General features: G+C 38.7%; 2 protein-coding genes across 6 annotated transcripts; one reads left to right on the top strand and one right to left on the bottom strand.

Moving 5' to 3' along the window:
* Positions 1–8,131: 8,131 nt before the first annotated feature.
* LOC131331141 (probable disease resistance protein At4g33300) lies at positions 8,132–12,177 on the top strand. Its single transcript, XM_058364993.1, has 6 exons — positions 8,132–8,601; positions 8,694–9,058; positions 9,797–10,197; positions 10,288–10,643; positions 10,731–10,936; positions 11,219–12,177. Exons 1-6 carry the CDS (start codon positions 8,276–8,278, stop codon positions 12,049–12,051), a joined length of 2,487 nt encoding a protein of 828 aa, XP_058220976.1. The 5' UTR covers positions 8,132–8,275; the 3' UTR covers positions 12,052–12,177.
* A 2,386-nt stretch (positions 12,178–14,563) lies between these two features.
* On the bottom strand, positions 14,564–25,592 carry LOC131331139 (nucleobase-ascorbate transporter 3). 5 transcript variants are annotated; one of them, XR_009201321.1, is made up of 15 exons: positions 25,181–25,469; positions 21,156–21,253; positions 20,870–21,049; positions 18,315–18,415; positions 18,019–18,094; positions 17,607–17,663; positions 17,325–17,509; positions 17,139–17,235; positions 16,553–16,639; positions 16,365–16,423; positions 16,152–16,243; positions 15,933–16,010; positions 15,669–15,829; positions 14,786–15,059; positions 14,564–14,719 (listed from the first exon to the last, which is right to left on the bottom strand). XR_009201321.1 is itself a non-coding variant. In XM_058364990.1 (15 exons), the coding sequence occupies exons 1-14, from the start codon at positions 25,335–25,337 to the stop codon at positions 14,841–14,843; spliced, it is 1,647 nt and encodes a 548-aa protein (XP_058220973.1). In that variant the 5' UTR covers positions 25,338–25,438; the 3' UTR covers positions 14,564–14,763; position 14,840. The 5 variants fall into 5 exon arrangements, 4 of the variants coding, with proteins under 4 accessions (XP_058220973.1, XP_058220972.1, XP_058220974.1 ...); XM_058364990.1 differs by having other exon boundaries at positions 14,564–14,763; positions 14,840–15,059; positions 25,181–25,438; XM_058364989.1 differs by having other exon boundaries at positions 14,564–14,759; positions 14,837–15,059; positions 25,181–25,437.
* Between the last annotated feature and the right edge of the window lie 245 nt (positions 25,593–25,837).

The following is a 25,837-nucleotide window of genomic DNA, read 5'->3' as shown; positions in this document are numbered from 1 at the left end:
GTTTTTTTGGTTCTGAGCTGATGAGATTGTTGTAGTCCATTAGTAGTGATTAAACGAGTCAAGAAGAGCAGCCTTTGTGGGCCATTAGTTATATCAAATTGGCACTTGATTTCTTTCCTCAATCAATTGCTTCAATGGCCGAAAAGCACTTAGCATTTCTTGTACCCATTCGAAAGACCTTCTCAAGTCTTTGTGGACCTCGTACGGCCCACTTTAAGATTCCTCCAACTCTGCCCTACATTTTCTCTAGTTCGGCACAGTCAAACTCTTTTATTTTCTTGGGTTGTATTTGCATTTTGGGGTGTCCTAATTGGAAACAATTTGTGTTTCATGAATCTATGGATGGACCCCAACTCCGTCTAGAATTGTTGAAAAATGCAGGCTGGGGTTTGGGTATGATGGCTTCTTTAGGTGCCGTTCTGCTTCCTTTTTAAACTCTTTTTTTTTTTTCAAAAAGAATGTAATTTCAAGCTCAAATATAATGAAAATGAAAAATTAATTTTGTAATTTTTTTTGCACCGTTTAAAAGATCTCAATAAGATCTATCAAACAGGATCTATATTAGTTAGGAAAATTATTTGTGTAAACACACGATTTTTGAGCTTGAAATTATCTTCATTTTCTAAAAGTTCCTTTTTTTTGAAATTGAAATTAAAATGGAGCCTTAGTCAGTTAGCGGTGGATGAGTCGGCAAAGCGGTTGAACTTTTGTACTGTATGTAATTTCTCACGTAATCTCTCACGCAATTGTGTGATTGAATATGCTTGAAGTAATAGGCCTACGAACCAAATATTGCGTGTAGAAATTTTGTTTTGTCTGCATCTAAATGGCGTGGCTGAATCCTATCGGTGACTAGTCTCTTCAGAGAGGTAGCTATGCCGGTCGTTTTCTTCTCCACCTTTTAACAGGATTTGGCTATGGTGAAAACTCTTAATAATCCAAATTTTGATATCAATACCGTTTTCTATTTGACAGTTGTGTCTCTCTTTATACCAGTGCTATATTAATCATCAACGATCTTATGATGGATAGTTGACTACCAAAAATTTAACTCAATAGCTCTCCTATGTAACGAAGACCCTTCCATTTGATGAGACCATTCGATGGTGTTATGGTTTCGGATCATTCGTGTTTTTTCTCAATAGCTCAGATATCCGAGTCAGCTTATGCGTACATCAACAAATCATGGGGAATTAATCCCCCCCTTCCACTAGCGGGGCTTCCGGGGCTTCAATTAAGCCAAAACTTCCTTGACCACCAGGCCAACCTCAAGAGGTTGGTTTTGTATAATTTGTTCTGCTTCATTTAGATCTGTGCATGGTGATTGGTGACTCATTGTTTGATTTGCATTATCTTGAATTTAAGGTAGTCTTTTTTTTTTTTTTTTTTAACAAGGACATCCCTATTCGACTCTAGCAAAAGGGAAAAGGGGAGGGGCTAGCGGGTTTGAAACCTTCAGCTCACAAGGTGAGTATGAACTCCCTTACCAACTGGGCTACCACTCAACATCGTTGATTCCATGTTTGCTTTCATCTTTGTAGTTAACAAAGAGCCATGCTTTTAAGAATTCAAAATTTTCTCATTGTACAATGTTAGTTTAACATATTGTTTTATGATATCCCGTTAATCACCGTGTTATATACTAGGTTAAGCTATCAAAACCTCTTATTAAGTGTTTTAAATTACAGATTGCCCCTCACGTTTGGAAAATTCACAAAATATCCCTTTGGCTCATAACAAATTCTCACTTCTCGTGATGTAGCCGCCAAGAAGTTATGTGGAATATATCCTATTACAGTTGATCAATCTGTCTTTTTTAGCTTGTGAAAGGCTATTTTCATAACTCTGCAACATTTCAGAAGCTACAAAAAGGATAATGTGGTTCATTATAATTAGGATTTTATGATGTCAGACAAATTTCGTCGAATTCTAACAGCTACATCATGATAAGGGAATGATTTGTTATGAGACATGGGTATTTTGTAGTTTTCTAAACGTGAATGAGCAATATTTAATTTTTAGAAACCTCAGGGGTAGTTTTGTTAATTGGAGACAGATTTCACATTTTGGGATCTCATGGCTCAAACAAAATTTACTGCAACATCACTGTAAAAAAGGACCCAGAGATAACAAAAGGGTCCGGCTCCTCTCCGGTGCAATGGTTTGAACTAGACGAGACCAAATCGGGACCGTCCAATGGTAGATTCAATGAATTGAATTTTCTCATACACTTTTATCTGTAAGAATACACTCTTACCAATAAAAGCGTAAAAAAACATCCGAACAATTGATTGCAACAAACGAACGATCCTGATCAGGACTGTCTCTTCCCGTCCAAAACATGAAGCGGGGAGGATTCATTTCCTAACAAAAACACAGAGATAGAGAGAGTCTTTATGCCCGGATGCATTTGTCAACAACCATATCAGTGGCGTAGAAAATTTACATTACCACGGCGCTATTCCTAGTTGTATTTCTTCTTTACTAACATGGTTTTGAAAAGTACCAAGGGATGTAAACTCTAAATTATTTCTGTTTTTCCTAATGCATTTTGTCTTAACCAAAAAGAAAAATTAGTTTTTTTTTAATCATAGATAGAGACAGTTTGAACACGGCATTCAATCCGCGTTGATAGCTGAAGTCGACCTATCATATGGTATTCTATCTCTTGGTACCTTTGTGTTAGTTTACTTATATAGTCAAGAAAAAGATAAAATATGTACTTGCCCCATAAATTATTTCGAAAATATTTACTTTTTCTTTCAACTACCAATTGAACATCCTTACCCCTCCAACTATTAAACCGTTACACACTAAGGATAATTCATCCCTCCTATCCAAATCTTGGATGGAAAAGCTAACACCTCTACCTATCTGGGTTAGTTGAAAGTTATTTTAGACTTTTAACCTAAAAAACTCGCTCTCTTTAAAATCAGCGTACAACAGAAGCGAAGTTCCTCTCTGGATTTCGGTACCTTACACCCCTCCCCCATCGCCGATCCTTCCTCAAGCCGGCGCCACGTCGCCGCCTTTGAACCTGCCTCTCATGGTCAATGTCGCCGTTCCCCTGTATTGCGACGCTTCCCCCTTGACTCAATCTATGAGCTTAACCCATATCACCGCACGCGCGGCCGACTGGCCAAGCAAACAGGGCCGGGCTCATGGATAGAGGCCCGTGGCTATGTCTGCACTGGATTGGGTTAGGATGGAACAATCCCTTCTTTGTCCGAAGAATTATTCTGTGATTTAAGATTCAGAAAACCACCACGGGCTTCAGCGGGTTTTAAATGCCCTAATCGATCTACTATCTTGCCGTTGTTGCCGTCATTCCCCTCTCGGTTGTGGATTTCTTGAATTGCTCGCCTTTGTTGTTGCTTTTTTTTCTTGTGAGTTTCTTAAAAATCGTTTTCTCTAAAATTGAAGTCCCAAATTAAGAGATTGCTTTCGTTATCTTAAAACGAATAACAGTGGTTGATTTGATAATGATAATATCAACCTTCAAAGATGGGTTTGTTCTCAAATGAAAGTTTCCAATTTCACATACAATCACCAATTGCCGAAGTTGGAGTTTTCTCTAATCCGTGCGAGTTACGGCTCTGATGTAGGTGTTTGTCTAATTTTCAATTAATCCAGTGTTCAGCAATGTGTGGTTCGTTTTTTCTCATTACTTCACTCGCACATCATTCTATGTATAAGCATGTCCAAAATCCACTAGGTACGCATTGTGAGGTAGAGGAAGAAGAGGATAGATACATATACATATACGGTAGGTTAAAAGTCTAAAATAGCCTTCAACTAAACCATATAAGGGAAGGTGTTAGCTTTTCCATCCATGATTTGGATGAGAGAGACGGATTGTCCTTAGTTTGTAATGGTTTAGTAGTTGAAGGGGCAAGAGTATTCAATTAGTAGTTGAAGGGAGAAGTAAACATTTTTGGAATAGTTTAAGGGGCAAGTACATATTTTACCCTCAAGAAAACACTTTTTCTATTTTGAGAAAACAGTACTATAAAAGGGACACTACCGGTTGAAAATACAAAAACAACTAAAAATAATAAATAAAAACTACAAAACCAAAAAAGGAAAGCCGCTTGGAACCATGACGCCGGAGTCGGATCCGTCGAACACACTTGTGAAGAGGGGATGGAGAGGCCGAAGTTGAGAGGCCAAATATGAACACAGAGCAGACCCTCCTGGATGACTCGCCGCACCAACTCGAACTCGACCCGTTGCAGACTGAAGGTAGCAATCGCCACAAATGTAGTCTTCGTCGCTGGTACACTGGTTCCAAGAAACCAAACCAAGAACTCTAGATCTAGCTCTTTAATCCAAAAATGATGGGAAGAATGGGAGGTCTCAGCCCTCTAAGTAGATAGTCTCAACTACCGAACAACTATGGGCGTAGAAAGAAAACCGGAAGAGATGAGAAATGAGATTGAGGGGAGAAGAGGAAGGGAAAAGGGGGGGGGGGGGGGGGGTGTGTGTGGGTGGGTGGAGGCCCACCCCAGGGCTTCTCTCTCTGGTGTGTGAGCTTCTCTCTCTGGTGTGTGAAACTTTAGAGCATCCCAACCCTACTTTTTATATTTTATATACATAAACCAAAAGTACAGAAAAAGAGAGACAATCTTCGCGTTGCCTATTCATTTTAATATGTATGTATTCCAACCACACTATTTATTTTTCGAGTACTACTATTTGCACCGACAGTTTCCATAGGGAAACCATACCGACGGCCACCGGACAGCCGATCCGAGCCGTCCAAAAATTTTTTAAAAAAAAACGAGGGGGCCCTACGCAAGAATCAACGGCATCCGGGTGTGTAAGGTGCTTGATCCGAGCACCTTTTTTTCGTGTATATATGTATATTCGCGCGAATATACATATATACACGAAAAAAGGGTGCTCGGATCAAGCACTTTACACACCTCGGATGCCGTTGATTCTCGCGTGGACCCCCTCGTTTTTTTTAAAAAAATTTTTTGGACGGCTCGGATCGGCCGTCCGGTGGCCGTCGGTACGGTTTCCCTATGGAACCCGTCGGTGCAGATATCTTTTCCGTTATTTTTCCTATCCAGCCATCCAAACTAACTTAATAAATATTAAAAAGAAATGTTCCTCTTGGAGTTTGACATCCTTCTTCTTTTTATTTTTAACGGCAAAGGGAAATTTCATTAATCTTTAAAAGAGAAATAAAGACTAATAGGATAATGAGAATGATATTGCATTTCTAATAAAGCTAAGAATAATCATTTGCCCTGTTTGAGACCCGATCCCTCAAGATCCTATTTCAGTAGGGCTTTTGCTCTAATTTGGGTAGTCTTCCAAGGAAAAAGAGAAGAAATGGAGTCCACCAATCAAGTTAGCACGCCGTGGTTGAGGAAGATGGAGGGAAATTCACTTGGCTAATCGCATTCATCCGTAGAAAATGACTAGCAGTCGTATATGTATCTCTATCGAGCGGGGGACATCAGATAAAATCGAAACCATACAAGTAGCAAGCAGGATTGAAGGCATTTTGCCTAGACATTTAATGAGTGGGTTGGAGTCCAAAAAATAAATTTTGGCCGGCTATCATGATCATGGTTGAGCATCTCTAACCCAAAATTTAGGAATTAGAGATGGTCTTCCATGAGATGATCAGCTATGTAGGTCCCTATGTAGCTAGATGAGTTCAGTCGGTTTTTTCCTATTTTATATTTTCCTCGTGTAAAATGAGGTGTGTCTTTCCTTTTTAGAACATCTCTCGTCCCTATTGTACACTTGCTTTAGCTCTTCTGTTTTGACAATGTAGCATTGCCAATAATAGCACTAAAATATTGGGTGAGACAACAAAACGTAGCTCACTTTGTAGGAATTTCCGGCATTACCCTCGACTTTGGAGTGACTTTTGAGGAACTGTCGAGGATGGTTGTAATTTAAACTTGACACCAACGCCATATACTTTATCCCCTACTATGAATAGTAAAGGCCCATTTTGCTAAGGGAAATAAGTGAAGTATTTATTTTTTGAAATAAAAGTGTTGAATTGTGAAAAAAAATGATCTATCTCGTAAAACAAAAAATAAATACTTAAAAAATAAGAATATTAGTGGAACAAAAACTTTACCCATCCCAACTTCACAGCTTTGGTCCCACACCCTCTCATCCATCAACTTGCACTCTAAAGTGGAGTATTAAACCATCCCCATGAATCTCTCCCCTAATTAAAAATTGAAGTAATGTACTAACCACCCTCTTTTCTTGGTAATTCCTAACTCTCTGGTGTTAACATATATTCTACTTTACTCTTACTGATCCTTAATACTTTTGACTATAATGTTTCTTTCCAAGTTTCTAATTTAGTAATAACGTCTCTTATGGTTTCATATAGTATTAAGACAATAAATGTGCCACTTAACTCATTTGGTTGTACCCTTTGAATTTGAGTCTATGGAGAGACGTCAAATCTCCTTTTTTGGCAAAAAAAATTATTATTAACAACAACTATCTTGTTCACATTTGTTGATAAAATAAATATTAGTAGTAAAATCTAGCTCATGGTCCCCAAAGAAAATCAAGAAAAAGAAAAAATTGATGTTGCTGTTGGGATTTTCGGCATTACCCTCAACTTAAAAAACGAACTTTTGAAACTGTCGAGGGCATTTCAATAATTTACACATCGACACGACTATATAAAGGGAGAATTATCGAATAGAGGTGTGAACTAGGTCGTATCCCCAATTCATGGTCTCCACTATTAAAATCACTCATCCCATGACAAGTGGTAAAATATTCATGAAGACATTGTGTACCAAGTTGAAATGTCAATTATACCCTGCTTTATATATCACTTCCAAGCCCTAGCCCCAAATTTACTCCCACAATCAGCATTTTCTTCCTCTTTCATCAACTGCACCCACCTCTCTCTCTCTCTCTCTCTCTCTCTCTCTCTCTCTCTCTCTCTCTCTCTCTCTCTCTCTCTCTCTCTCCCCCATTTCCAATTATGATGGAAACCCATCTATTCCAATCATATATATCCAAAGGAGCAACCCATCTCTGTGTTCTTGAATCAGCCAAACTTTATGAGTTCTATAATGGAAACAGTCGACAATATATCTCCAAGAAGGCAAGAATTGATATTTGAAAATCTTGGGTATCGACCGTGGGTTTGATTTATATGAACTGAATGGGTCTTGTAATTTCAATCAAAATATGTGAATTTGTGTTATCTCCACTGATTTAGGTTTTGGTTAGGAAAAAACGATACTAATTTGGGTTTGATTTAGGAAAAATCGAAACTAATTTGGGTTTGCCTTTCAAAAAAATTTGGAGGTGGTTGCTATGGGGGTTTAGGGGTGATGGTGTCAGAGAGGGGGGATGGTGGTGGCGGACCTGGCGGTGAAAAGATTAAGGGATTTTGTGGTTTGTGAATGATAGAGAATTGGGGGTTTTCAAATTGATTGAGAGAGAGAGAGAGAGAGAGAGAGAGAGAGAGAGAGAGAGAGGGGTGGGTATGGCTGGGGGTGGTGGTTGTTATGGAAGTTGAGAGGTGCTGGTCCTGCCGGTGATGGTGGGATTGTAATGGGCCTGGTGGCGGTTAAAAGGAACAGGAGAAGGGGAGATGGCATATTTCTATAAAAATGACTTGGTCTTTAACAATAAAAATGATGATCTATGTCAATAAAATCAAACGCCTGTTTCATATATTGACTTACTCTTTTTTGGCCCAAAAAAGCTTGGTTGAGCTTGAATGGGAGATGACATTCATTGAACAAGATATGACTTGGTCTTTATCAATAAAAATGATGGTCTATTTCAATATAATAAAAAGTTTGTTTTATATATTGATTTGCCTTTTTTTGGCCCAAATAAAATTGGTTGAGCTTCAATGAAAAATGACATTCATTGAGCATGATATCACTTGGTCTTTATCAAGAAAAATTATAATCTATTTCAATATAATAAAACGTCTATTTCATATATTGACTTATCATTTTTTTGACCCAAATAAGATTGGGACTTCGGACTACAAATGATGCCGTGTTATATTTAGGGGTAAAATTGTCCGACTGTTCCACCGAGGTTATAGTTATCATGTATTTGTCATTAAAAGACTTTGTACTATGTATGAGTCATTTTGAAAGTGTAATCTATGAAAGTGGCAATTAAGCCATCCGTACATCTCTGTCCCGTAATTCTCCCTATAAATAGCACTTCCCATTCCGACTTTACAGCTTTGGTGACAGTTGGCCTCTGATCACACCACCAACCATCGAACCCACCCCCAACGGAAAAGATGGCGGTGACGGACTTCTTCGCCGGCGAAATTGCCACGGAGCTCCTCAAAGTCCTATTCCAAATCTGCCGCAAATACAGCCTCTGCAAATCCACCGCCGAGAGCCTCATAGAATCCATCAACCACCTCCTCCCCATCGTCCAAGAAATAAAGTACTCGGGCGTCGAGCTACCCCAGCCGCGCCAGCGTCAGCTCGACGCCCTCTCCGGCTCCCTCTCCTCCGGCCTCGACCTCGCCAACAAGGTCCTCCGCTCCTCCCGCTGGAACGTCTACAAGAACCTCCAGCTCACGAGGAAAATGGAGAAGCTGGAGAAGCATATCTCGAGGTTCTGTTAAAATTGTCAATTACTTTAGGTTGTCAGAAACTTGCTCTAGTAATTAGAATTTGGAACTCTTTTTTTAAACAATATTCCAACAGGTTCATGGCGGGACCCATGCAGGCGCACGTGCTGGCGGACGTGCACCACATGAGGTTCGAGTCGGCGGAGAGGTTTGACCGGCTGGATAACGCGGCGCGGCAGCTGGAGAGGAAGCTGGGGGAGATGAAGATTGGGGTGGCGGAGGGGGGAGGGTTGTTGGGAGAGGCGGTGAGGAGGATGGAGGAGGAGGTGGAGGTGGAGGGTAGTTTGGGGAATTTGGGTGGTGGGATGGAGGTGGCGAGGAGGGAGGTGAAGGAGATGGTGGTGGGGAGGGAGGAGCTTAGGGTTGTGGGGGTTTGTGGGATTGGGGGCAGTGGGAAGACGACTCTGGCAAGAGAGATTTGCAGAGACGGTGAAGTTCAAAGTAAGTTATGTTTTTCTTTCGTTTGAGTTACATAATCTGCGAACGAACCGAGTTGCTTGAGAATCGGCTCATTATCAACTCGTTTCATTAGTATACGAGTCAAACTCGGTGTAGTTAAAGCTCGGCTCATTTGAAGAGTCTCAGCTTAGTCTAGAGACTTGTTTAGTAGACAAACGAGCTAGAATACCTCAATACTAAACGAGCTGAGCTTGAGCTCAATTTTTTGGGCTTGACTTGTTTTGAACGAGCCAAGATCAAACACTTCAAAGTCCGGCTCAGCTTGGCTCGTTTGGTGCTTTTGTTTGTATTTTTCAAGTCTTTATGCGTGTATCAAACGGTTCCGTTTAGTCTTCCATTGATGGCTGGAAAAATTGAGACAAGGAAGTAAAATTCTACTACTAAATAATATTTCAAGAATGAAATCTTACTTCTTATAGATGGAGAATAATTGGTTCTAGACCTGAAAATTTTCACCCTTGACTATCTTTCCTTCATTAGGCCTCAGATTCTCTTTTACACCTTTCTTCAAATAGCTTCGAATCAAATTGCTCAAATACAGTTAAAAGTACTATTATTTCTGGTTGGTCATAAAGATGGTAATCCGGGAGTAGCGAATAATTGGCCAAGTTAAAGGGACTGATGTTTTGAACTTGACTTCACTTTTCTGGAGGATTATAGTTATTGGGAGTATTTACTTTTGGAATAGCACTTTTTGACTCTACAAGTTAATACTATCAGGTTACTTCAACAACAGAGTTTTCTTCCTCACTGTATCACAATCTCCTAACGTGGAGCAATTGAAATTGAAGATCTGGGGAATGATAACTGGAAACAGCATGGCTGATTCGAGTGACGTAGTTCCTCAATGGACGCTGCTACCCTACGATTTCAGGATCGTCACGAAAACACTTATGATTCTAGATGATGTTTGGTCGCTCTCGGTTCTTGAGCAGCTTCTGCCAAGAATACCCGGATGCAAAACCCTCGTGGTTTCGCGATTCAAATTCTCCCCAGCAGTTATCAACTGCACCTATGAATTAGAGCTGTTAAGGGAAAGTGAAGCCTTGGCCTTGTTCTGCAGATTTGCTTTCGGGCAAAACTGCATTCCTTCAGGTGCTAACGTTAAATTGATCAAACAGGTAAGATAAAGGTTTGATATCTGATATATCTTACCATTCTCTCCAACTTATTTCTAGTGTTGATTGAAATATGCTCTGAAATCTGGATAGGTTGTTGATGAGTGTAAAGGCCTTCCGTTGGCTCTGAAAGTAATTGGAGCTTCATTAAGGGACCAAACTGAAATGTTTTGGAATAGTGCAAAGAGCAGGCTATCCCGAAGCCAACCTATTTGCGAGTCGCATGAAGTCCAGTTACTGGAAAGAATGAAACTAAGCATAGATATGTTGGCGCAGAAAGTAAGGGAGTGTTTCTTGGACTTGGGTTCGTTTCCAGAGGACAAGAAGATCCCAATTGACATTCTCATTAGCATATGGGTTGAATTGCATGATATTGTTGAGCCAGACGCTTTTATGAATCTTATTGAGCTTTCGGACAAGAATCTCCTCACTCTGGTGAAAGATAAACGGTTGGTGAACTGAAATGCAAGTTTCTTCTTTGTTGTTGATTTCGTTAGATGTTTGCATTTGAAAAGTTTAAACTTGTTGATTTGCAGCCGCGGAGAGATGTATAGCAGTTACTATGAGATATCTGTGTCTCAGCATGATGTGTTGAGAGATCTCGCCATACATTTGAGCAACCGTGAGAGTGTAAACCAGCGGAGGCGATTGCTTATGCCAAGAAGAGAGGAAGGGATTCCGAAAGAATGGGAGAGGAATATCGATAAGCCATTCAATGCCCAAATGGTCTCACTTCATACAGGTATTGTGGTATAACCTTTCCTACTACTGGAATGCTTTCTGGATAGCTCGAACCGTCATCTCTGTTTGTTCTATTTATTTTCTGTAGATGACTATGAAAACTGTCTACAAGAACCAATGGAGATGTTTTAATTGGAGGGGAAAATCTTGAATTTGTTTTACAAAGATATATTTGTTATTAACCCGATTAAGGGGCACGACTGCAACAGATTCCATTTCTAGTCTCTTGTGACATTTGATTTTTTTGCACTTTCCGCTGATATGTGTATATGTTGCGACACAGGTGAAATGAGAGAAATGGACTGGTTTTGCATGGAATTTCCCAAGGCAGAAGTACTCATCCTGAATTTCTCCTCGCACGAGTACTTCCTTCCTCCCTTCATCGACTACATGCCCAAGCTCAGATCATTAGTATTGATCAACTCAAGCACCTCGAATGCAGTCCTTCGCAACGTATCAGCCTTTGCAAATTTGACCAACTTGACGAGTCTGTGGTTTGAGAAAATCACAGTCCCTCAGTTACCCGAAACAACATCACCGTTACAAAACTTGCGCAAAGTATCGTTAATTCTTTGCAAGATCAATGACAGCCTTGATGAGTCGGTCGTCAACCTACCCCACCTCTTCCCTCGCCTCTTAGAGCTCACAATTGATCACTGTGTCGATTTAATCGAATTGCCTAAAAGTATTTGCCAAATGCACAAACTCAAGAGTCTGAGTGTCACCAACTGCCACAGTCTCCGCGAACTGCCACCCGAGTTGGGGAAACTGACTTGTCTACAAATTCTAAGGATTTACGCATGCCCCTCTCTGAGACACCTTCCGGATGGAGTATGCAGTCTTGTTTCGTTGAAGTACCTTGACATTTCCGAGTGTGTGAATTTGGCGTCCCTTCCCGAGGGGATCGGCAGGTTAACGAGTTTAGAAAAGATCAATATGAGTGAATGCTTGCAGATTAGGAATCTGCCAAGGTCTGTGGTAGAACTGCAGTCGTTGCGTCGCGTGGTTTGCGACGAAGAGATTTCTTGGTTTTGGAAAGATTTGGAGAATGCTTTACCAGATCTTTGTGTTCAGGTTGCTGAGGAATCCTTTAACTTGGATTGGCTGGCAGAATGATTTAGGCTTACATCTGTAGATGTCACTCCAATTTCCATTTCTTTTTATTGCTCTCTTGTAATTGAACTACTTGTAGATAGCTGAAATAGTAGAAAGAAGGGTGGGTTATTAATACACCACTTTCTATTGGCTTTCTGGGTTTTGGTCCAGTTTATTCTTCTGTAACTTGCTTTCTTTTAAGTGTTTCTTCTCTTGAAAATTCTGAAGATCCAAACGTGTCATAATTGAAAGGAAATAGCCAAGTGAAGGGTACACTACTAAATCTACAACCAAACATCTACGATTAATATATGTTTAGCTACGACGGTTACAATTTTAACCAAACATCGGGTATGTGGTCTCTTTGACTGTGCAATCCAGCTCGATACTCGTATCCGGTCACGTAAATATGGTATAATCACCTCAACGAAGAGTGAAATAGATGTATGAAATCATTAGTTTGAATAGTGCCACATACACAATTAGTACATTAGGACATATATGAGTATAGTCTCTAGAGATTTTGTTATAATAACGATATGTTGGGTTCAACTTACGCGAACTCTGACTAATTTCATAGTCACAAACTTAATGTTCAGACAAAACTCCAGCCAGCGATGAGATAAACCTTCTGCGATCGAGCTTTTTACAACGAGGAGATTAATAAGTAGTGCTGAAAGAAAGCCCTCTCTTCAACTTCTTCCAATGGGTGAGTCAGCACTTGGCAGCATATACCAACTCCCATACTGTAGAGTGGATATTCCAATTGGATCTTTGAATGTGTTACTTCCAATTCCAAGTTTAAAAGAGCTAGCTAGAAATTTCCCGGAAAATTCAATCTTTCAGACATCATCAATTAATTAACATGCATATATGTGGTTAACTAATGGTTTAATTTCAACCATCACATCCATGACATTAATTTGCTGGAACTTGAAGGGCAAGAAAAATGGAGAAGGGAATATGAATTTGGCTACCTTCTTCGTTTCGACCACTCCAAGAAAAAAGATATCTGGACAGAACAGCAATTTTCCCCTCAGTACGTTTTGATTTTTCTTTCTAGCCAAACACATATATGAAGTATAGAGCTACTCCCTCCGTCCCTTTTTAAGTGTCCTGCTTCGTAACTCCAACTTATTAAAAAGACATCATCATTATACCTTTCACATCAACTTTTTCCTCCACTTTCCCTACTTACCCATCATCATTACATTTTTACTCACTAACTTTTCAAAATGGAATCTACTTTTAGGGGCAAAATGAAAAATTCACCAACTTTTACCCATTAACTTTACAAAATGGACACTTATTAAGGGACAACTCAAAATAGAATACTGGACTCTAAAATAGGGACGGAGGGAGTACTTTTTATGGGAGGACTGCTAGTGGTACCGCACGGATGGGTACTCACGGCCCCGTGGGGCCCACTACAAGTCCTGCACGAATGATCCGAGGATCCTGAAATCTGAATGAAAAAATGGAAGATGATCGAACACCTACACATATCGGATTGAGCTAATTTTTCACAGGCCCACTCGAGTTTTTTTTTTAAACGGCTCGTATCATCTGTTAGGAACCCGTGGTGGGCGCCGCGGAACCATCGGTAGTCATTTGGTCAGTACTCTTGTCAATTCTATGTGATGGTCTTTATTTGAGAGTTAGGGAACAATAATGTGTGGACTGTGGAGCATTTGGCAGAAGATAAAACGCGTGGACCCTCGAAATAAAGACTTGTCGCGGTAGTCAATAAGTTCCTCGGTAGACAGTGACCAATACAAAATGTTAAGGAAAAAATGCATTCACACACCTCGTTCACACTTGCAGGTGAGTTCACACTAAAAGATTTGTCTTTGATATTTTTTGTTTTTGACAAACTTATTTTTCCGTAGTTTTTGTTTAGCCTTCCGTCATAATTTTTGAAAATAATCCTTACCCTCAGTAAGAGAAATAAAAAAAAGTAGTACAAAAATGTGAACCAAAATTGAAACAAATTCATGTAAGACGACATTAAAAACTACCCCTTATTCCCCGAGGTTTTCAATGTTACCCCTTATTCCCGTTCATTGGAGTGCTTTTTTAATCAATAATGAGGGATAGTTGGTTTAAAATTTTTCTTTTTTTTTAATTTAACTTTTCGACATGGTCAATTATTTTGGGACATCCCAAAATGAGATACAAGACCAGTGGGACAGAAGGAGTATTTTTTCGTCTTTAATGAATTTTTTTCTTTTCACCATAATTTTTTTTACCACCTTTCAGACTCCTCTCGTCGAGATGGATAATTAAACAAAAACAAAAATCCAAAACGTGTATTCCACAAAATTCCAGAAAATACAACAGAAATACCGAAACGAAAAATATAAATAATATAAGCATGAACTCACCCAATTTGTGAATTCATGGAGTTGGAAGTGTACTTGAGAGCAAAGTATTTTTCAGATTCTGAATGGTAGATTACAAGCTGTTGAATATAATGAGAATCCATAAAAGTGTTTGAATAATATTTGCAAAATAAACTTTGTGAAAAAAAAAATTACGATCAGAATGTTTTTGAATTTTGCATTCTCCAGTTCAATGGTGCATTTTTGACAATCTATTCCACAATCTGCTCCAAAACAGTCGAAATACACGAACAACTACAGCCCTTTATATCTCGCTTGGAATTCCGCCTCTCAGCAAATAAAACACACTTGGGGTAATTTACACAAGTACTGTACAGGCATGTAAAAGTGTCAAGTGTTCTAAAATAAAACACACTTGGGTAATTTTACACAAGTACTGTACAGGCATGTAAAAGTGTCAAAAGTGTTCTAAAGAAACCTACTAGGGATCCACTCATGCATTCTAATAGGGTAACTGTAGAACTCTTCATTTCTGCTATCTCCCTTCCTGTTCTGGAATGGAGTCCACCATGGAATCCCCCTCTCGTTCCGGTTTTTGTGTGCATCGAGAGTGTTATCCAGCAGCGTTCCGACAATCATCGCCACGGCAGGAGGCGAGGAGAATAATGTGTTCACTATGTCGTTGAACTGTCAAGAAAAATAACACAAAAACAAGATACATAAATTCATGTCACCAACAGAGACAGGCACCTTGCGTAAAACAATGAGATGGTAAAAAAAGAAACTACGCTCAATTAGTACCCCCATTAATGGATTTATGGGAGGGGCAGATCAAGCATATTAACTCAAATTATTTTCGGGTTGAATAAGCCAAAGAACCACATGAAGATGTTGCTTACCGAAAATTAAACTTGCATAGAGTTTAGTTATCTGGGCATCTTTTAATTATCTGGGCATCTTACCCAAAAACTACTAGTAATTTCCAAACCTAAAAAAAAAAATCTCGAGATGGAACACCTTAATGGAACACCTTAAAGGCAAGTTTAAAATGGCAGAGTCGTCTTAGGTTAAGGACGCCTTGTAGAGTAGAGCAGAGCTCGGATGTGTAAAATAACTCAACAAAATTTGTATTTTTATCTGTAACTCTTAAAAGTTTGCAGTTGATCATTTGCTACCTTCTCTTACACTGTTACCTCCTCACGACAAACAGAATCATGTAATTCGTAAGAATCATCCCCACAGCAACAAATATTGGATGACAAAATGGTATAATAAGACGAACAATATAGTGCTTACCCATCCAGCACTTGTTCTAAGAGGTCCATGTCCGGCGTCATCAGTGTGCATGGTAAAATATTGCGGTATTGATATTCCAAGGAACAGAGAAATGCCCAAAACGTAAATGTTTCGCAAGGAATTGGTGTTTGCAAATTGAATGAACGAAATCCCAACAGCAGCTGCAGAATAAATCATTTACAAAGGCCAAAAACAAAATCACAACATTTATAAACGATGAAGTGGACAAGTACATCGAAAAGAAGTCAAGTTATGAACTCTCACCAACAATGCCCCATAGGACACAGTACATGGCAGCAAATATTGGCAAAGGTATCATTGCAAAAAAGGCTCCAAATTTTCCTGAAAAGATAGGATTCCCAAATTTAAAATTGGTCATAACTCATAAGATCAAATTAATGACACTTCGAATTGCGATGGTGGATAAGATCAAATTAATGACACTTTGAATTGCGATGGTGGTACGGTAAGTCGGTAACAAACCGAATATGGAGAAAAAGATCATGAAAGCGGTTGATATCTGCACCACTCTTCTGCTCCCAACGTGAGTCAGTCCGAGAAGGCCAACATTTTCACTGCGTTAGACACAAGTGTAAGAGTAAACAAAAACCTTGAATACCCTTTATAAACCATAAAGGATGATTTTTTATGCATATTACTGATAAATCTGAATCTAGAAATGTATCAAATCCTTACACTGAAGCAGTGGTACCAACTACAGCACCGAATAACCCATCAAACAGCTGCCCAATACCCTGCACCCAAAGTGGATTCACAATCATGTGATTCAATTATCCTAAAATCGTCCAGTTGCACTAAAAGAAAAGGTCAAAAAGAGAAGAAACGAAAATGGAAAGAAAGAAATATCTGTAGTTTGTGTCTACCTGTAGACCAATGCCTCTGTTAATCACATGAATTGGAGGAAATGTAGCACCTGCAAGCCGTGCTGTAGCATAGAACGTTCCCGTGGACTGCACTACAAAGTACATAATTTTAAAAGTGGAAACAAGTTTGGTTTCTGGTCAAACTTACTTTACAAGAATACCTACCGGAAAACTGTTTTTGAGAAAATAAGCACTCGGTCGTTCTCATATAGTAATTAATTGTGAGTGGAAACAGTTTTTGGACAATCAAAACTATATTTTTGGTGTTTCCTTAAAATTTGATATTTTCCCAAACAATCCTTACAAACACGTATAAGAAATTTTCAACTCAGAAATATTCTGGATACTGAAAGACCAACCAAAGGGATTATACTACAAATTTCCAAACATCAAATATACATAAATTCAAAAATTAACTTTATCCTATTACCTCCGGGAGAAGGAGATCATGGTTTCACCGATTCAGGAATTTCCAAAAACAAAAACAATTTGGAAGAAGGTTTATATCAAAAAATTACAAGGTTGCTTAAATTCAAAGCAAAAACCAAAAATAAATACATTGTACTAAATCGTTTTCCGGAAGCACCTCTGCAGTTGAAACAAGTGCAGCACCAAACATCCCAAAGACATGACTTGCTCTGAATATTGGAGTACCCCACTGGAAAGGATACGGGATTTTGATCCTATATTGAACACAAACATCACTTTAGGTGTCATATGAACTCCAAAAGAGAGACAAACTCAATAGGATAATCCCTATTTTGAAGAGTACCATGGAGCAGATTCCAAAAGATACGAACGGTCTACGCGACAACTCTGCTGAGTATTAGTTTTGGCATTGTTGTAAGAACCGGCTACAGTGAGAACGGCAGCATATGCCCAAACTAAACCAATGCAGATAAGCAAAGCAAACTTCTCAAGTACTGCATGAGCAATAGGATGAACGTGCTTCAAATACTGTAGAAAAGAAACAGAAAACGCTTTCAGTTTCCTGAGGTATTCTAAATAAAGAACGAATCATCAATCGTTGCCAGTAGAACAATGTCCAAATCACCTGGCAGGCCACAAGTAATATAAGCATCGGCAGACCAATCTCCACGCAATTGGCAAGCTGTACATGGGACATTAGGAGTCACATAATTGTTTTCCAAAAAAAGATTGCAAGAGACGATTCAGAATTTTTTCCTAGTCATAAGAACTAAATCTCTGTTTGGTTTTAGTTTCTACAATACATTACCAAAAACAGAAAAATTGGTTGATTGAAGGTTTTTTTAAACCCAAGACTTCTAATCTTTGTGACAAAGGAGGAAGTTTCCAAATTCTAAAAACAAAAAAAGTGTCCTCTAAGAAAAAAATACGATATGAAAATGACGAGTATTTGTTTCTCCAAAACCAGTTTCTAAAAAGTGTTCTACAAAACAGATTTTGAAAATTGCAAACCGAAAGAGCTGACTCATAAAAGGTACCTGCGGGAAGCCCATTGCAAACCGACCAAGACCCACGACACATACCACTGGTACAATGACAATAGGACTGAAGAGCCTGAAATAAAAATGAAATAAAATGAAACGGTGAGGAGATGAATAGTGAAAACAAAAGAAAATCATACAAAAAGACGAGGAAGACTCCCAAAAGTCTAGGCAACGGGTTTTGGTCCAGTTTATTCAGAGGTTCAAATTCTCGGGCCAATATTGATATGCAAAAACATGCAAGTCTAGAAAGTACAAGTGCAAAGTTGATGCACAAGATCAAACTACATTACCTTGTAAACTTCCCCCAAACCTTTACGTATCCAATCAGGATATTGATTATAGAAGAGACTATCAATGATCCTTGAATAGTTCTTATTGTGTGAAGGAACCTCTGCAGGTGTCATATCAAAACAATCAATTAAAACTGCAACCACCACCCTTAAAACAAAAGCTGCTACATCAATAAAATCAAGGTTTCTCAACGTAAATAAGAGATATATCTTACATGCTATTAGCAACTTCACTTTAACGAGTGAATAATGCCCAAGTACTTTACAGCGAACTGCTAATTTACATGGCAACTACCATATTGAGGTTGACAACCACAAAGTCTGGACATAAGTAGTAGATATGTGGTAATGAGCTATGAAGGAGGGGCATGGACATGAAGAAGTGGTAATGTAGGACAAGATGAGGTGTAGCCAATGAAGCACAGGTCTGGGTGTACGGGATACGGCAAAACCCCAAAAATGTAGGGTTCGGCTAAAGCAAGGGTACGCCAATATTCTTTTATATTTATAGCATGCTACTGAAAAACATGGCCTTATTCATTCATGGACGTCCCACCTCCACTTATTAAAGTTATACTTTCCTTATAGATTTTTTCTTCTCGGTTTTTTGTGGGTACTTTAAATTGGTTTTTTTGAAATAAGAAAGTTTAGTAAAGATAAATAAAAAATATGAAATAAGAATGAGAGAGCAAAAATATTTTTTAACATTAACAAGTATCTAGTACATATAACAGAAAGTAATATAGAATAATAAAGAGAATAGGTGTACTGGTGTCGTACCCATCGACATACCCATCCCATACCCATGGTGTACTGGCGCTATACCCGGACACCAAAACGTACCGGGTATGGATTATGCCGTACCCGGTACTCGTGCGGCAACATTTTTGGAGTACCTGTGCTTCATAGGGTGAAGCCAACCATGATCTTTTGCTAGATGCAACAAATTCCATGTTGAACAACTAAGAATGAATTAGATTAGAGTTGGAGTGGCAAGAAGCCATGTTTGACGGACTTGGGACAAGTAATTGGTCATAGGCCTAACAACTGGATCATTAAGAGAAATTCCACCCGCTGAAGTATTGGCTTGCAAAGCCATAATTTGGCAGATTCTTTTTGGCAAAATTCATGTTCAACCGTGAGCCAAATTGCTGCCAAAAAAATGGCAAAGCCATCTTTGGTGCCAACTTGATAGCAACTTTGGCGATGCCAAAATCTGCCACATCACCCAAGCCAACTGATTTGGATCGAAAAATGAGATGGGCTTAATCTAATGGAGTGGATTTGAGATTGGGCCAAAATGGCACGAAACCAATGCAACAAGATCAAGATTTTTTTGGGCTTTTGACATTGTAGCCAGTCAAAAATTGAATTTGGCAAAATAATTTTAATATCAATGGGTGGACTTGCTCAAAGTTCACATATCCAAGGACACATCGAGGGTACGTAAGGACACATCGAGGGTACGTAGTAAGTACACACATTTTAGAGAGTTCATTTCAGTTTAGTACAATAAGGAGGCCAAGGAAAAGTTTAACCGTAGTTGCACGAAGCGGGTGTGGAGCGGAACCAAGGGAGCTGGCAATTATAGAAGCTCCCAAGGTTGGGAGCGTAGAATGAACATGTACATATATTACGAATATTATGTAGCATAGAATGTGCACTTTAAAAGTACAATCATTTTTGGAGTAAAAACATGGTTCGAGTCCACCACAAGGGTAAGAAATTGGCAAGTGTCGCAATATATGGGTTTTTTTTGTTTCAAGATATCATGACTTGGGCTATATATATAAGTTAAATTGAGGACCAATTTATAGAGCCAAGTTATAAATCACTCTTTTTATATATTAAGGATCATACGAAAGCTCTCATCTTCATAAGGAGCGGACTCCCGTCAAGCTTCTTTGGAGCACAGTAGTGCGCTCCTAAGGTGGTAGTGGCACTGTTTTAAGAGGTCCCTGCTACTAAGGTTTAACCAAACCAAACCGAGGCTTGTGTCCCAATCAATTGGGTCGGCTATATGAATCCTTTTTTTCATTGACCTCTGTTTAGGGCTACCTATCTACTTAGATTAGGCAGAGTAATGGATAGAGCCAAAGGAAAAGTTCAAAGAACTATTTATCCAAGTAATGGTAGAGTCAAAAGGCGCGGTGAGGAGCCGGTGACAAAGCCCAACTCTAGAGTTGGACAAAGAGAAGGCATTGGTGTAACCAACTTCAAGTAGTTGGGATTTGAGATTACGGGTCTAAATTTGGGTTGCACAGTTGAATATTAAATTGGAACTAGATAGAGAAAAGACGTGTCATTGACAACAAAAGCATTTTTAAAAATTTCTTCCAACAATACAAGGAATAAAAACAACTTCTTAGTCAATTAAAAGATGAACATGTCATGTGCAGCAATAATGAGTTTGACCATGGGCAACATCCATGCTATCGCAAGCAGTAGTTCAGAATTTGGAAATTATAGTAATAGTTCTCGTTATAAAACTCAAGAAAATTCGACAATTTTATTGTACAATGAAAAGGCTAGAAACTTGTAGTGAAGTTGCATACCTCATGCTCTGAAGTGAAGTTGTTGTTATCGAAGTAATCTTTGATAATCGACAACACGGGGAGGACATAAGAAAATGAAGGGCCCATCACAGTAGGAAGCCTTGTCCCAATCCATGTTTGAAAAAGAGTATTTATTCCCGATGTAAACAACAAAGCTTGAATCACTCGGGCTTTATCACCCTAGTCAGTGAATTTATGGAGCTCAGAAAGTTGAAAGTCAAGATTTTAAAATTTCAATGGGATAACCTGTAAATTTAACTTAAGAGAAATGGCGAACAATACTCACATTAGTCCCACCCATGCGAGGAACAAGATAAGTGGCGATCATAACTGTGGTTCCAAGCATCACAATATAGTGTTGGAAAGCCAATAAAACGGCTCTTGCTGTTAAATAAAAAGCGCCCGCAACTCATTAGCACGAACCCAAAGAGAAACAATTCAAGTTACACAATGAGAATTTTGCAGAGCTACTGTGCGCTGGTGGGCAGCAAAATCTTTTTATGATTTTCATAATTTTTTGACATTCATAAAAAAAAAAATTCAACCATAAATGAAAGGTATGAACAACCATGATGTTTTGAGTACACTAAATTAATTACAGTGAATGATATTGGTGGATAATGATACTGTATCAATGATACAATAGCAACAATATCACAAAATTAATCGAATGACTGCATTGCAATGAATTTGTAAAATTCACTCCAAGGAAAACTTCTCTCTCATATTTCAGCCCCCCTCGAGTTCGATCCTGGCTCTGCTCCTCACGGAAGAATTGTTACTTCAACTCTTGGGGTTCAACAATTCCTATAATACTCAGCGAACCGGCGGTAACAGCTGAACTTAAAGTGCAGCCACAGACAAAATTAGACTCAAAATTTATCGATAATTCAGCAAGATTCCATTTTTAAGGCTCAAGATCCATATATGATCATTTAATGGAGGTGGGTGAGCTGAATTCCAGTCATGAGATGCCACTCCAGAAATTTTTACTACATCAGAAAAAGAGGGAGAGAATCAGAGTAAAGGTTTAAAAAGTTCAATTCGCCGAAAAAAAGAGAAGAAAAAAAAAGACATTAGAATATCCCACTTAAAGGTGCTTTCTTCCAGCATATATACTAATAATTAAGATACAACTTTATCATATATATATGAATCCGACTTCTCTGCGGTCTGAGTCGGACTGCAGCGGGCAGTCTGTGCAATCGCAATCGAACAGTAATATTTTTCATGGTTCAGATTTACTGGGAGATTCTCATCAGTAAGAAAAATATCTCCGCCACAGAGCCAAGCCTTAGAGAGACGGCCAACAAGCAAGAATCTCTCGCATACCTCGACTGTAGATTATCCGAACTGGCTGTCGACATGCAGCTGCTTCTTAACGATTAACCATAAACAAAGAACATACATATAGCCGATTGATAGCAGAGGGAAAAATCAGAGACAGCAACAATCAATTTCACAAATCAAACAATTTTAACAAATCCATAGAGAAACCCCATGAAGTACAAATCAACACAGAGAGAGAGAGAGAGAGAGAGAGAGAGAGAGAGATAACTAGATATATATATGTATAGAGAGAGAGAGAGAGAGAGAGAGAAAGACTGACGCCAAGAAGGGTTAGAGTGGATGCAGTAGTGGAGCTGAAGGAGTTGCTCAGATGGAGCGTAAAGAGGGCCCCTAGCGCCACCAAGTGGCTGTTGCATGGGCGGCGGAGCAACCGGCGGCGGCTGGTGCTGGTGGTTTCCGGTCTCTACCATTACTCCCCTCTCTTAATTTCCCCCTGTTTTTGTACTTCCTACTTCTCTGTTTTTCCCTCTGTTCTTCTATTCAAAGCGGTGGGTGGATTCTTCTTGTTGATATTATCTTCAGCACTGTTCCCAATGAATCACCGCCTTGGGGGAGATTCTGGAAATTGGGTTTTTCTGTCTTTGGGAAGTACTATTACCAATTCTAAAATTAATTGGTGAATTTAGGAATATGATTTGGGATCTGTTCATTAATAGGAACGTGTCCGAACATTTAAGAATGCTTTGCCACGATGACACAGAGAGAGAGAGAGAGAGAGGATAGAGAGAGAGAGAAGGAAGTAGTACTACTAAAGGGTCCCCTTTTCTTTATCGATTTGGGGAGATTTATTTACACGTTAAGGTTGTCCTTACCGAGGAACAGAACAGAACGCTTGGGCTTTGATCTTCCAACTTCCAAGTTTCGTTGTACTCGAGACGACCCTTGACCTTCCCCTAAATGTCTATTGTGCCACTCACAGTTTAACCGTTCTGCTCAGTAAAAAAAAAATTGGCATATTTTGGTATGCCCAACGGTAATTCCGGGGTGCCCTTTAAAATCGTGTCTGAAAATGTGATCTAAACCGTTTATTTTACAAAATTTGACACTTAAAATAATGCTTTGTATAATTAAGTCGACAGAATATCGCTAACTTAATGAATAAATCATATTTTTGGACTTAATCTTGGGGACACAAATGTGATTTGTTCCTTTGGTTATTAATTTAATCGACTTGATTTTTAGCAATATTGTCTATGAAGAAAATGGTGGGGATCACATTTTCGAGGTTGAGACGATGCCCATTTAAGGAGCACTGCATGCACCCGAGTTTAGGGAATGGACAAGAATTTATTTGGCCTATAGCGAGAGGATTTGGTTAGAAGTAAGTGGAATCTATAAATTCCTATTTTTATGGGTAAATATTTAACGGTCTTGCTATTGTCAGCCCAATGGGTTGACGATAAACTCATTAGAAGACAAGAAAAACACAAATTTTTGTATATTTTTTATACCCTTTAATATACATTCACACATTTACTATTGTCAGCCCACTGGGCTGATTTTAGAATTTTCCAAAATACTTTAAAATGTATCATCGAACTATTTAGTTTTTTTTTTTGAAAGACAAGGATATTTAGTTTAATACTCCCTCCGTCCCTTTTTTAGAGTCCAGTATTTCATTTTGGGTTGTCCCTTAGTAAGTGTTCATTTTATAAAGTTAGTGGGTAAAAGTTGGTGTATTGTCTATTTTGTCCCTAAAAGTAGATTCCATTTTGAAAAGTTAGTAAGTAAAAGTGTAATGATATGATTATGGGTAAATAGAAAAAGTGAAGGAAAAAGTTGATGTGAAAGGTATAATGATGATGTCTTTTTAATAAGTTGGAATTACGAAGCAGGACATTTAAAGAGAGACGGAGGGAGTAACTCAAAAGAGAGTATCTAATCTATTGATCATGCCCCGTTTTGTTAAAGTTCTCAATTTTTTAAGTGTTTATTTCTGTTTTACGAGATAGGTCACTCTCTCATAATACATCACCTTTAATTCAAAAAATAAGTGCGGAAATAAAAAAATCCATACTAGGTTCTACTTCAATAGTAAAACCATCTTTTGAATTCTTACACTTTTTATCAATTCTCTAAAAAGGATGATGCTATGGTGTCCCCGGTCATTTTGGGGACACCGTAATTTTTGGCATAACTTTACCATTATGAGTATAACTAAAACTCATTACAAGCATAACAGAATCCAAACAAGGCATAACCAAACCCAACTAAAGCATAACAAACAAGTTATGTCTTACTGTGGTTTTGGTTATGTTTTGTTCTGGTTCTGTTATGCTTGTAATGAATTTTGATTATACTCATAATGATTTTGTTATGCTAAAAGTTATGGTGTCCCCAAAATGACCGGGAACACCGAAGTCATTCCCCTCTAAAAAAATCAAAGTATCTAGTTGTTGGTATCTTGGACCAAATATTTAGAGGAAGGCACATAACCTTGATCAAATACTTATCCAAATAAGAATTAAGAATTACTTGATTGAATTGTTATAAAAACAAGTCCTCCACAATGAATGAATGGTTTTAATAAAGAAAAGTAAAAATCTATCGTAAACTTTTTAAAAAGTGAGTAATGTTCACCGATATGAACACCATATAACGTTCACCTACTGTTTAGATAGATGATCAAAAAAGTACTCCAAACTCCCCTTCCTTTCTCAAATTCTTGTGATGCATGTCATTTTGTGAGTCGATAGAATGTTGTCAGAGGCTGATTAAAGTTATGTTTTATATAGTGCCTCCACTAACGCATATTCTTGACAACGCCACTGTGTTGACGTACGGATTGCACAGCAACCAGAGTCCTAACCATAAATTGAGAACATGCATGTATCCGATTGAAACGAGAGGAAATATCACATAAACTATGAAAATATGTATTTTACCAAAAAATTCATAGAGAAAACCCAATAACTGCAAATAGAGAGAGAGAGAGAGAGAGAGAGAGAGAGAGAGACTGACGCCAAGAAGGGTTAGAGTGAATGCAGTAGTGGAGCTGAGTGAGTTGTTCAGTGGGACCATAAACAGGGCCTTTACCGCCTCCAAGTGGCTGTTGCAGGGGCGGCGCAGCAATCGCTACCGGGGGCGGCTGGTGCTGGTGGTTTCCGGTCTCTACCATTATTTTTGCACTTTCTAAAATTTCCCTGTTTTTTTTTTCGTCCTTCCTATTGCTCTGTTTCGAATGAATCGCCGCTAAGGAGATTCTAAGAAAAATTAGGTCTTTGTCTTTGGGAAGAAGTGAAACAAATATTGGTGAATTTAGGAATATGATTTGGGATCTGTTCATTAAATAGGAACGTATCCGAAGAATTAAAAGAGTACTGGATCTCTGTCACGATGAGAGAGAGAGAGAGAGTATGGACTAGGAAATTTTCCTTTTTTAAGAATTGGGTGAGGTTTACACGTTAAGGTTGTCATACCGAAGAACAGAACGCGTGGGCTTTTCGAACTTCCTTAAGTTTCATCGTCACCTGAAAATGACCTAAACCTTCCGGACCTAAATATGTCCATTGGTCCACTGGCAGTTTAACCGCTTATTTTGCAAAACTTGATACGTTGGATAAATGCTTCATATAATTAAGTGGACAAAATATCGGTAACTTGATGAATTAAATCGAT

Source organism: Rhododendron vialii, chromosome 6a (assembly GCF_030253575.1).
Source record: "Rhododendron vialii isolate Sample 1 chromosome 6a, ASM3025357v1".
Taxonomy (NCBI): Eukaryota; Viridiplantae; Streptophyta; class Magnoliopsida; order Ericales; family Ericaceae; genus Rhododendron; species Rhododendron vialii.
This window is presented reverse-complemented; position numbering and strand designations above follow the sequence as displayed.

What these genes read in the sequence shown, in the direction of transcription:
- LOC131331139 (XM_058364991.1), bottom strand. Translation starts at nt 25,505, where the DNA reads ATGAACAGATCCCAAATCATATTCCTAAATTCACCAATATTTGTTTCA. An exon ending in GTTTGGGGGAAGTTTACAAG is followed by an intron (nt 18,095 to 18,314) that starts GTAATGTAGTTT and finishes TTTTTATTTCAG; the next exon opens with GCTCTTCAGTCCTATTGTCA. An exon ending in TTGCAATGGGCTTCCCGCAG is followed by an intron (nt 17,664 to 18,018) that starts GTACCTTTTATG and finishes TCCCATGTACAG; the next exon opens with CTTGCCAATTGCGTGGAGAT.
- LOC131331141 (XM_058364993.1), top strand. Translation starts at nt 8,276, where the DNA reads ATGGCGGTGACGGACTTCTTCGCCGGCGAAATTGCCACGGAGCTCCTC. An exon ending in CTGGAGAAGCATATCTCGAG is followed by an intron (nt 8,602 to 8,693) that starts GTTCTGTTAAAA and finishes ATATTCCAACAG; the next exon opens with GTTCATGGCGGGACCCATGC. An exon ending in ACGTTAAATTGATCAAACAG is followed by an intron (nt 10,198 to 10,287) that starts GTAAGATAAAGG and finishes AAATCTGGATAG; the next exon opens with GTTGTTGATGAGTGTAAAGG.